This window comes from Penaeus monodon, chromosome 26, assembly GCF_015228065.2.
Source record: "Penaeus monodon isolate SGIC_2016 chromosome 26, NSTDA_Pmon_1, whole genome shotgun sequence".
Lineage (NCBI taxonomy): Eukaryota > Metazoa > Arthropoda > Malacostraca > Decapoda > Penaeidae > Penaeus > Penaeus monodon.
Window position 1 is genome coordinate 39,143,285 of NC_051411.1, and position 12,500 is coordinate 39,155,784.

Here is a 12,500-nt window from a genome sequence, read left to right on the forward strand (position 1 = left end):
CACACACACACATACACACACACACACACACACACACACACACACACACACACACACACACACACACACACACACACACACACACACACACACACACACACACACACACACACACTCATTCACTAACTCGTTCGGAGAGAGAGAGAGAGAGAGAGAGAGAGAGAGAGAGAGAGAGAGAGAGAGAGAGAGAGAGAGAGAGAGAGAGAGAGAGAGAGAGAGAGGAGAAACCGGTAGACAGACAGACGAAGCAATGCTGTGTCTAAAGCTTCATATTAAGCCTTCAGGAAAGAGTTCTCACAGTCGTGAAAGTAAAAAAAAATGCACGCTATATGAAAAAAAATGTGTCAAACGTTCAAAATATAGTCGACTCCTGCATTATTAGCAAATGATTAATCAAGATGGTATTTAAATTATTTAGAAAATCTAAGACTGACTAAAAAAATTAATAAAAATATACATGGGCTCCATGGAACTTCCAAATAAGTCTTAAAACGACGTAAAACTTTATTTAGCTGTAAGTGGCTTACAGATTTCTAGAAGGCATTTACCAAACTGTCTTCTTTCGGACAGAACGATATGCAAAACTTCCTCAAAATAATGCTAGTAATGCAACCTGAAATGACTAGGAGAATTGAAAAACTTCCTCAAAATAATGGTAGTAGTGTAACCTGAAATAGTTGAGGAAAACTAGCATTAACTATGGACTAACAAAGAAAACAATGTGAAACTTCAACATAGCATTTCGACCAAACAGTGACAATTTTGAACGATTTTCTCGTTTAACCTCGATCAAAACGGACGTCACCCCATAACACGCTCAAAGAAATTCACGAATCACAAATCTCAAGAATAGTATATTTTTTCACTTGCTAGCATCATCTGTTTGCTCTCCCGATGACGTAATACGCAAAACCTCCCTCCCTCCCTAACATACCTGTGCGAATTCCAGTTATTGATCACTTACCTAGCTGCAATGCTGGCCTTGTCTCGCTTCTTGTTCACGCTATGCAGGCAAGTCGGCGGGAAATCGAGTATATTTGTGTTCCGGGAAGTAAAAATATAATTTTTTTTGAAGCGGAAATAGGTTGTAATCTACACCTTAGGGGGCCTTATTGAAGACTGAAAATGTGTTTAGTCTCGAAGTGTATACATGATGTAATTTTCTCCTCCGCTCCTTTATAACGCCTTTTGTTGGGGATGTAAGGTTTATTCTTGTAGCGAAAATTGGTTGTAATCTGTTTTGAAGTTGAATGTTTGATGTTAAATCGGTGAGATTACTTTGATTTTGGACGATGGACGATAATTGATGAATTTCACAACTTCCTCAAATTCTTTTTATTTCAGTAAGTGAAGAATATTTAATATTTATACTCATTATAGCCCCTCTCCTTGGTGTTTTTGCGATACCTAACATTGCACCCGGGCCGTAAAACAAACAAACAAACAAAATCAATAGCACACAGCAAGGGCACAAAACAAGATATATCTCACATGCCACGAAAAAAATAGGTGCACATAACAATAAACCTCTAATGCACCGTATACCTCCATTGCCTCAAACATCAACAAACAGCTGCCACAATCTTCACCAAATACCTGACTCGGGTAAATATTGATAAGGTTAATCAATAGGAGGGTCACATGTAGTCATGTCAGTGGGAGAGGGGGTTACTGGTAAGTGTACTCGGGGGGTGGGGGGGGGTAAAGGGATCCAGTTTCTGGCGGCTAAGGTCCGGGTAATGACCATTCGCATGATGTTTATTGCCAATCAGGAATCGATAGTGGATTCTGGGTGACTTGGCCATGCTCGGGCAATACGGCATACAGTCAATCGTCAATGATTAGTTCTCGATAGGGTACTGAGGTAGGAATGTATGTAAACTGAACAAGAGAGGCTGAATGTGTGTGTGTGTTATGGAGAGAAAGTGTCTTTCTACATTAACCAGAATTCCATTTCGTTTTTTTTTCTATCTTTCCTTTTGTAGCCTTTTTGATAAATTATTTGGCCTCCCTTCCCTCTTGTCAGGTTAGGAGTCTATTTTCTTCGCTTTTATATGTTGGGAATATAAGTTATATAGCCGCGTTTTGTACCTTTTAGAAATATCTTTCACCTTCCACCCATTTGTTTTCTCCTGTTCCCCAGCCACTCTTCCACTTCGAAACTGTCCCAAGATTAAATAATATCTAACTCCGACTCCTCACATTTCTTCTCCCACCAGTCTTCGAGCCCGGCTGCGAAGATGACTCCGAACACACCAAGATCCACGAGGAATACAAGAACCTGGTGGACTTCATGCTGGGGTCGTACATGGAGGACATTGGCATCACCCCCGACCAGTTCGAGTCGGCTTGCGGGAAAGCCTCGATCAAGACCACGTTCCATCAGGTTAGTTTCGTTTCTGTGTCAGTCGAAGGAGGGTATTTGCAAATGCCATGCTGTTTATTTCCCTTTTTTCATTTAAGGACTGAGCATATACTAGAGATGTTAGAGAAAGTTTTGACTGCGCGCATCACAGTGTGCGATATTAATTATGTTTCTCTGATCTTACATTTCAAATGGCCACATGTTTATTGAGCACTACTCCACAGACGCTGTTCGAGCAAGTGTGGGCGGCTGACGACTACGAGATTTTCAAGAGAATGATGATCCAGAAGAACCTCGAGCTGCAACTGCAAGCACTGGAGCTGCTGCAACAACGTTATGGCATCATCCCCGAATCTTGTATGCCTGGCGATGCCATGAGTCCCGAGGAGCAAGCAGTCATGGAGGAAGTTATCAAGTAAGTACAGTTCACTCGACCAGTCACAGAAGTAAAAGGCAAAGTCTGACTACACTAGGCCTTAAATAGATGAAAAACCAGACACCAACCATATTTAGGTCGCTAGGCCTACACGGGTGTGAGAGGTCGGGGTCCAACACTCAGATCACAGGTTAAAGGTCACTTCAAGAAGCTGGGAGGTCACAGGCCACACCAACCTTACCCCAACACAGTACAGAGATCACAGTTACAAAGCCGGAATAAGCAGGTTGGTTGTTATGTGGCAACTCTGCGGGACAACTAGGTCAACTACGAGAGCCCAGGCGGTCAAACCTTGCATGTAAGAAGGTGGCGCTTAATTCTGATTGCATTATGATAAATTAACCACAAGCTCACAAGCGTACGTTATCATTAAAAAAAAAGTTTGTATACTTCTGGTTACTCTTTCTCTGACCTAGTTGAACTTGAAGCAGAGTTGAGTTGTGCAGCATGACTAGGTGGTCTTCGTTCCCACCGTGACACTGGACACTGTCATTCTGGGCCCGAGCCACATTCACTCGGCCAGCACTTTGTTCGGACCAGCTGCACCCGTTGACGCCACACTGTAAGGCCAAGAGGCAACTGTTTTCAGCATTCACAAAAACTTTCCAGTCACAATCTTTGCGACTTGATGCATCTCGTTCATTTTTGATTTGGAATTGTTTCATAAGCTGGTGTCAAATTCTGAAAACAAAATTATGTCACAAATGCTTAGCTTAAGTCGTCTGCTGTTGATGTGCGGTTCATTCCCCACAGCTCAGATAGTTAACACAAACATCAGTTTTACAGGATTTGGCTATGAGTGATCAGCACTATAGCTGGTCCAGCTAGTGAGGCACTTGTAGATGGTGGCACCCATAGTGAAGAGTGCCAAGGCTATATCCTCTAACTGTAAGATGCAGATCGGCCACACACTATCATTGTTAATATACATACTATCATATGATGTACTAGAGTGTTTACTGCAACATAGACTATTGCAGATAGTCCTGAAATGCATATTCGTGTGGATTTTTTTTGGCATATGTGTTTAGAAACAAGATTTTCTTTCTTTTCCTATATTTAACATCATGCTATGTCTGACCAGTAGGAAATATGTGTGATAAGTAAAGCACAAGCTTCATGTAGTCCCCACAGATGGTGCTTAGTGGCCAAGCAGTAACCCCCCCAATAAAAGTATGGCATATTTTGTGGTTGTGATAAAAGCCATAAGTGGGTTGGGAGTTGTATGCGGTAAGCCGTATGAGGTAAGCCGCAGATATCCTTACTATCTCTCTCTTTCCATGACCCCTGGGGACAAGCCTCGCTCTGACACGAGCGCTATGACCGACGAAGAACGAGCTTTGTTGGAAGAAGTAAAGAAGTAAGTCCAGCCCTCGCATTCACTCACTTCTGGAGCGATTCTTGTAGGTCCTTTAGTGTGCCAAGTCCGAGTTTGTGGACCAGCGTCTCGCGTGGCTGCCTTTGCCTTTACCTTTGCCCTTGCCCTGCCTGCTCGGAGTTCCAAGCAGGAGGTCCTTCGGTGGTTTTGCTCTCTGCGCTCCCATGTGTATGTGGGTTTCCTTTGCTAATGTTTGTGCTCTGTTTTGAATGTAGGGGAAGCCGTTTTTTTGTGTTCATTATTCATTATGTTTGTTGTTAGTATCATCAGTGGTATTGTTATTCTTGTTGTTGTTATTGTTAGTGATAGCGTTGTTGTCGTTATTGTTATTATCATTGTTATTATTTTTTATGATCACTATTATTCACTGATTATTCATATTCCTCCTCCTCCTCCTCCTCCTCCTCCTCCTCCTCATCATCATCATCATCATCATCATCATCATCATCATCATCATCATCATCATCATCATCATCATCATCAGTTTAGTGTGCAAGTTATAAATTGATGTCACATAAAATCATTATTTCACTCGGCGTTTGATTTTGCACAAATTATTCTTTGAGGACAGACTCGGTTGCCTTCTGATCAAAGGTAAACGTGCTTTTCAGTGTCGAGGACATTACATGGAGGAGGAAACTGTGTGTCAGCGTAATGTTGCATAGATGTAAAAAAAAAAAAAAAAAAAAAAAAAAAAAAAAAAATGCATGGTGGATAAGATTAAAAAAGGAACGCAGAACACTTTTTCATGAACATCTGGGGTCAGTTCGATGACGCCAAATCTTCTCGGTTCTGATTTGTAAAAGCGTTTTCTTGGGATTTTTTAAAACGTAGATGGGTGTTAAAAACGAGAAGTTTGTAATCCGCTTTATAATTTCTTGGTTTGTACCATTTGTCAGGAGATTCAGTTCCTTGATGAGGAAAAAACAGAAGGACCGATCATGAATTTAATGTTTTATATTGTCGGTATTTTTTTTCTTTTTTGCAGTTTTTATTCTATTAATGGTAAAATCTACAATAAACATGCCAGACGCTGGTCCCTGTAAAACGCATTTGGTACTTCAATTCTTCCTAAGCGTTTATATATGATAGAGTTCAAGGTGGTTGTTATCTTAAACTATTTACAGATTTTGAAATGTGATTCGGTGTAAGTTAGTTTCTCCATTAAAAAAAAATATTTGTCATATTTTGTTAGTTAAAATAGAAATGGTAAAATTCTGTGACAACAATGTCTGTTCTCGGTATTTACACCGTGTCATATTCTGTTATTTTGTAGCTTAAGATTTTAGATGTTCTGTGCACGTTCATTGTCTTAAGTAATAAGTTGTAGACCTGTAATAGCAGAAAAAATTGACTAGACCGTGGTATTGCAAAACAAATACCATAAGCTGGGAAATTGATCGGTATTATTCGTAGAAAAAAAAGAAAATGGCGGCACCTCTTCAGCCAAGTCGTCGCCATTTTGTTTATTTAGTTCCCAAAGTGATTTTTTTTTCTTTACATTTATCCTGCTTACATGTTTATTTGTGGTGGGAGGAGCAATACTTCAAATATATCATGCCTTTACAAAGAAGGCTTATGTTTCTTTTAATTCCATCCTTTGTCCTCCTGACTTATGTCCATGGTATTATTATGGACCATAAACCGTAAATAATCCCACGCATGTGCACGTAAGTAGATCTACCTTCTGTGTACACATGGCCTGAAGGTAAGTCAAAGTAAGTACGTAATTCAGTCAGTAAATACCTATCAATGTAAGTTTCTCTCCTGTATAGTTGGTGTTTGAACGCAAGCTGCCAAAGGTTAGTTTGATTTAACTGTCCCGTAGACATAGAAGATACGCAGAATATATTTCCTCCAAGTTTTCACAGAGAATATGTATGATTTAGTTTATTATTATTATTATCGTTGTTGTTGTTGTTGTCATATATCTATATCTATATCTATATCTATATATATATATATATATATATATATATATATATATATATATATATATATATGTTCTTTTTTCTTTTTTCTTTTTTCTTTCTTTTTTTTCACGGATGTCACAAAAACCTCGAATTTCCGCACTCCTCGGTTTCTGCAACGAGCGAGTGAAGGGTTAAAAAAAAAGACAAGATGGTTTAAAATATAGTTAGAAAGGTAACATAAACACTTTATCTCGAGTACCCTAAAAATAATTAAAATTGAAGAGAAGAACAGAAACGGGCGCTGGGCAGCCACACGTAAGGTAACTTATTATTCCGTTGTTGATTTTAGGCTTTCGCGACTGCAGTTTATACTTATATTGTCTCTCCTCTTTTTTTGGTTTCGTTTGCCAGGTATTTAGTTTTATGTAATAATTATAATGTTAATGATAATATCTGATGTTTGTCTTTATAAAAGAAAATAAAATTTTTACCTTTTTTCCAAGTCGTAGCAACCAAATAAGTTTCATTCACAAATTGGAGAATCCAAAATCCTATCACAACATCGGGGTTAAAATCTCCTAAGATGATTTACTTAAAAAAACACAATAGACCCTTGAAAAATAATAATGATAATGATAATGATAATAATGATGATAATAATGATAATAATAATTATAGATATAATGATAAACCTAATGATGATAATTATGATAGTAACATTAATGATGAAGATGACCGATAATGATGATGATGATTATGATAATAAATGATAATAATAATAGTAATAATAATAACAATAATAATAATAATAATAATAATAACAATAATGATAATAATGATAATATTAATTTTTTAAAATAATTAAATAAACCTTCATACAAGGTCTTCTTAGAGCAATTTCGGTGACCAAACATTTTGTTAATTTAAGATATCCTCTATAACATCAGTATCGATATCCTGACGTTGGTGCACTATAAGCATGATAAAGAATGCATTAACGTAAGTATACCGATGCCCATGTAATAGATAAAAAAAGGTTTGAATAGACAAAACATTTCATAAGCATATTATCGGAGAATCGGACGCGACAAGCCCTCACATTGCCCTGACATGAAGTGACACCCTTAGTTTGACACCTTGACACCCGGCAGGAAGTCCCTTGAGGAACACGAGGCGGTGCAGGCGAGTCTGGACGAGGAAACACGAGATCTGGAGAAGGCGATTGTGGAGTCGAAGTTCGAGAAGGCGAGGCTGGAGCAGGAGCGAAATAGGGAGAGGGAGATGCTGGAGAAGGCGCTGAAGATGTCTTTGAATGACACGCCGGAGGAGGAGGAGGAGGAGGAGGAGGCACCGGCGCAGGAGGAGACGCAGCAGGTTGGTTGTGATTTCGTTTTTTTTTTTTTTTTTTTTTCGTTTTTATGAAGGATATTTTTTTCGTTATTTTTCGTTCGTTTTTCCCATCTTTTCCTTCTTTTTTCTTGATTTCTTCCTTATTCCTTTTCTTCATCTTTGTTTATCTTTTTCTTTCTTTTTTCTTTCTCTCTGTTTTTCATTTTTCTTTCCTGCCATCTCTTTTCTTTCTTCGCCTTATTTCTTTCAAACATTAGTATTAACAATAATTAGATATGGTATGCCTATTAATAGCGCCTCTCCCCCAAAACCTAAACAGATCGTGAGAGCATCTGAATGGTAATGGTAATGATAATAATGTTAATGATGATGATGATGATAATAGTAATAATAGTAATAGTAATAATAATAATAATAATAATAATAATAATAATAATAATAATAATAATAATGATAATAATGATAATAATAATGATAATAATGATGATAAGGATAATGAAGATGATGATTGATATTAATAATAATAATAATGATAACAATAACAATAACAACACTAACCTCCCCCCCACTCCCAGAGCGACCAGATTGACCCCGAGAGCATCCGTCGCCGAGCGGAGTACCTGAAGGAGCAGAGGGACAAGCTCCTGGCACTCAAGCAGCAGGAGAGGGAGAAACAGCTCGCCGCCTTCGAGGAGTCGGCGCCGCAGAAGAGACCCAAGTCCTCCAGGGCGGCTAGGAAGGTGGGTTAGGGGGGAGGGAGGTGGGTTAGGGGTTGAGGGAGGGGGGGAGGAGGTGGGTTGGGTTAGGGTTGGGAGGAGGGAGGGAGGAGGTGGGTTGGGGTTGGGAGGGGGAGGGAGGAGGGAAGGAAGGAGGTGGGTTTGGTAGGAATAGGGGAGGGGGTGAAGGGGGATGGTACGGGGGGAGGAAGGAAGGAAGGAGGAAAGGAAGATGGGGAAGAAAATGAAGGAGGGAAAGGTGGCGGAAAGGGGGAAAATGAAGGAGCAGAAGGAGGGGGTGATGGGGGATTAGAATCAAGAAGAGAAGATTTGGAGGGAGAGGAAGAGAAAGAAAGTGTGTGGAGGAGGCGGGGGAGGGGGAGGGGGAGGTGAGGGAGAAGAAGGAGAAGGAGCAAGAACAGAGGGGTAGGAAGAGGAAGGATAGGAGACGGATCAGCAGGAGGAGGAGGAGGAGGAAGAAGAGGAAGAGGAGGAAAAGGAGGAGGAGGAGGAGGAGGAGTATGAAGAGGAGGAGGAGGCGTAGAAAGAGTAGGAAGGGGAAGAGGAAGAGGGGAAGGGATGGGTAGGTCAAGGATGATGATGATAAATGCACATATGTATATATTCGACTTAATATCCGGTAGAAAGAGATGAAGATTAAGATTAATAATTTTCTCTCCGGTTTTCCTTTGCACGCAATAACCCCCCCCCCCTCTCTCCCCATCTCCCTCCTGCAGGTGCTGGCTGGCTCAGACATCGACGCCCACACGCTGCAGGTGCGGAAGGCCCTGGCGGAGCGACTGAAGGCAGAGGTCATCGGGAACCAATAAGCCACATACTCCACGAGGAGGAATTATGTAGATCTCCTAAGTCGCTTCCTTAAACTTCATTGTGTTTTTTGGTTATATATATTTTTTTAGCTGTGTCTCCTTGTCTGTCAGTCTGTTTGTCTTGTGAGTTCCTATCTCCTGTCTTTGACTCGACTGTTTGTCCGTTTCTTTTTCTTTTTTCATCTCTCTCTCTCTCTCTCTCTCTCTCCCTTTCTCTCTCTCTCTCCGTCTGCCTGTCTACCTATCTCTCCTCCATTTCCCTGTAATGGAATTTGCATTGATTCATCATATTAATATCAAAATTTCTCAGCATTTCCATGGGACTAATGAAGCGTTTGCGATAACATTTCCCAGTTGTCATTTCCTTGCAATGTTCTTTGTTCTTGTTCGCAAACGCAAAGAATGGAGGAGTCAGTATTGAAACAACAGTCTTGTAATGCAATGTTAATGTAAGACTGAAACAGCGTGAACTACATCGGGTCAGTGAGTGAGAAGAGTGTGAAATAGGCACATACAAAAAGAAGAAGAAAAAATGTAGTTTTTTGTTTGTTCATAAGATGTATACATAAGCCTTAGGGTCAAATCGAAGCAAGAAACAAAAATAATAACAACGCGCAAGATCAAATGCTGTTTCTCATATCAGTTTAACGCTTCCAAATACTTGATCTCTTATACTCCAATAGAGTCATAGCACGTGCACACAATCTGTCTCATGCTTATTAAGGAATTCAGTCCTCCCGTCTTCTCAGTGTTTATAATCCGTTTTCTTTGGAGAGAAATCAGTAAAATGTGTTTAGGGATCGGTAATTAGAAATTTCCGCGTAAATAAATTTGGCGCTGGTTAAGATTCAGCTCCGGTTGACGAAGAAAAAATCATGACTTGAGTAGTAATCATCAGTATTCATTACTGGTAATTGTTATATGATAATGGCATGATAATAACTTGTTTGTCATTTTAAGTGAACACGAAAAGGGCATTTTTACTGCAGAGGTAGAGATGGAGGAATTTCGTTTATCCGAACTTCAAGAAAAAAATGAAATAAAACCTACTCTGCATAGCACGAGACATTTTGTTGACTGAATAATTGAGGTTATTATAGCTATGAGATATGTGATACGATTTCTACTCTCCCATGCTCATGTGCACTGCTCAATGTGATAAAATATGCTAACGAGAATACAAAATGGTGTATTGCTTAGTCCTAGTCATAATATTTTGTTTGCTTAGTGACCAGTATTTTGGAAACTTTATGCAGTCGATTTACCAAGATTCAGTGCCTTTATCTTACTGCTGTTTTTTTCACCAATATTGGCACAGAGATGACTTCTGGATGGCAAAGGCCCTGCAGATCTTAATCCCTCAATTGAAAGCTTTATAAATCGAAACTTCAGGTTGGTAATTGTAATTAGGGCTTTATTTATACGTCCATGGCTTTGACTATGCGCTGTGACTCTCTGTCTATGCATCATTGTTGTGATACAATGTTAGGAAGACCAAATAAAACGAATGCCCATCCCCCCTAAAACTGTGTAACTGGTGATTGATATTTTTTTCTTTTATTCAACTCGTCAGCGACACTGTTGTTCACCCATAAGAATAAAGAAAAAAAAAATGTTTAAACTAAAAAAAAGGAGTGATATTTCCATATCATATTACCTTCACTACTGTTTTAGTTCAATAAGGATTTTCCATGTGAATTTGTTATTGTTTGGTACAATGAGTTAGAATTTAGAACCACGTTTATATGATAGTGTATTGCACGTGGATGAGTATTTTTGCCTAAAGCACCGCGTCTGCACAATAAACTACACGAGAAAATGTTGTTTTAATATCCCCGAAAAGAGCCCATATTTCTCAGGTAAGGTGTTATGGATATCAAACAGACATATACATGTACATAGAAAGACACAACAACACATATGTTCATACACACACATACGTACCACCTTAAATTTCCATATCAGAGTCTGATGTTCGCGACAACGACTATGGTAGCTTTCCATATGAAGCCTTGAAGGGTCACGTGCTTGTTGGTCTTCATGACCTGGAGGAAATGGAACTGGACCTTGGCACTTTTACTGTCCTCTGACGGCATTGGCAGCCCTCTCAGCAACTTCCTTCTCCGCCTTGGTGACCTGATCGTCTTGGTGACCTGATCGCTTTGGAGACCTGGTTTGGTGCGATGATACTCCTTTCCAACTCAACGACAGTCTTCTTGGTCTTAACGAATTGATGTATGGATGGGAAATTCGATTCCTTGCTCGGGATTTGTAGCACTCCCGCCTCCTCGATTCGCATGCCCCTGACCGCGTGCATATATTGGCAGCTTCCAGTTCCTAGGAAGAGATCGCAGATGACCAGCAAGTCGAAGGGCGCACTTTGGGAAGAACGACAAACTGCGCTTGACACCTCTCGGCGATTTGGCCGCGTTGCCGACAAGGAGGCGGTGGTGCTCACTGGCGACCTCGAGCTCCTCTTAGAAATGGTGCTTTCCGGCAGCCTCGTCCTTGGCGACTTGCTCTCGATCCTGACTTCGCTCAAACGCCTCCTTAAAACTACTAAGTGCCAGTCACTGGCGCTCCTTTAACCGCTCTTGCAAAATGGGAAATAGCGCTGTACACGCCACCCAGATCTTGACCTTGTGCTCGCGCTCCAACTGTTTATATATATATATATATATATATATATATATATATATATATATATATATATATATATATATATATATGTGTGTGTGTGTGTGTGTGTGTGTGTGTGTAAATGTGTGTAAGTATTTACTTATGAATGTATATGGAGAATGAACACTCTAATGCAGCCTAGGTAAATACAGGATGGTACAGTTCAAGAATACATTGTTTTATATAATTGTTTCTTACATGAAATTCATGAATCGCAAGGGGTATTTTTTGTTTGTATAACTCAGGACATTAAATCCAAAATCCAAAATAGATTTCTTTATTAGCCTTATAAGACAACAATAACGATATACATATAACTTTTCTCTTCTTTTTTCCAGCTTTCACGTCAGGAAATACAGACTCGCCAAATTAAACTGCTCGTGGTGCAAATACAGATTTCAGGGCTACGCGAGCCTCGTGATCTCGACCGGCACGTCACTCTTCTTCAGGACGGTGTAGTTGGCGCTGACGAACCGGAAGAACATCAGGTCCTCCATCGCGGCGAAGAAGTTGGCGAGGAATCTGGCGTCCGCGGGCTGCAGGACGGCGCAGGACATCACCTCGTTGTCGCTGTAGTGGTAGCGGTCGTCGTAGCCGAGGAGGTGGCGGGCGGCAGCGTCGGTCACCTCCCCCTCGATGCTGCTGAGGGCGGGGAATCTCCAGCGGCGGTAGCGCTTGATGGCCTCGTTGCTGGCGGACATGAGCATGCCGCGCTTGTAGAAGTTCTTGATGACGTTGGCGACCCCCTGCGCCGTGAGGGAGCTTCTGGTCAGGTGCACGCCGGAGTACCTCGGGCGCATGACGGACAGAAGGTCGCACAAGTAATCCACGTC

General features: G+C 40.6%; 2 protein-coding genes across 4 annotated transcripts in view; one reads left to right on the plus strand and one right to left on the minus strand.

The window, feature by feature from the left end:
• The window catches only part of LOC119590161 (cilia- and flagella-associated protein 36-like), a 22,782-nt gene extending 11,975 nt beyond the window's left edge, over positions 1-10,807 (plus strand). The window contains exons 2-6 of the mRNA XM_037938945.1: positions 2,220-2,386; positions 2,590-2,780; positions 7,244-7,466; positions 8,018-8,182; positions 8,896-10,807. Coding sequence (XP_037794873.1) covers positions 2,220-2,386; positions 2,590-2,780; positions 7,244-7,466; positions 8,018-8,182; positions 8,896-8,988 — 839 coding nt within the window. The 3' untranslated portion in view covers positions 8,989-10,807. The remainder of the gene's footprint in view (positions 1-2,219; positions 2,387-2,589; positions 2,781-7,243; positions 7,467-8,017; positions 8,183-8,895) is intronic.
• A 1,123-nt stretch (positions 10,808-11,930) lies between these two features.
• LOC119590162 overlaps positions 11,931-12,500 on the minus strand; it is an 8,760-nt gene continuing 8,190 nt past the window's right edge. For all 3 annotated transcript variants that reach the window (XM_037938947.1, XM_037938946.1, XM_037938948.1), the window contains one exon: positions 11,931-12,500. This exon is cut by the window's right edge and continues 1,566 nt beyond it. In XM_037938947.1, coding sequence (XP_037794875.1) covers positions 12,072-12,500 — 429 coding nt within the window. In that variant the 3' untranslated portion in view covers positions 11,931-12,071.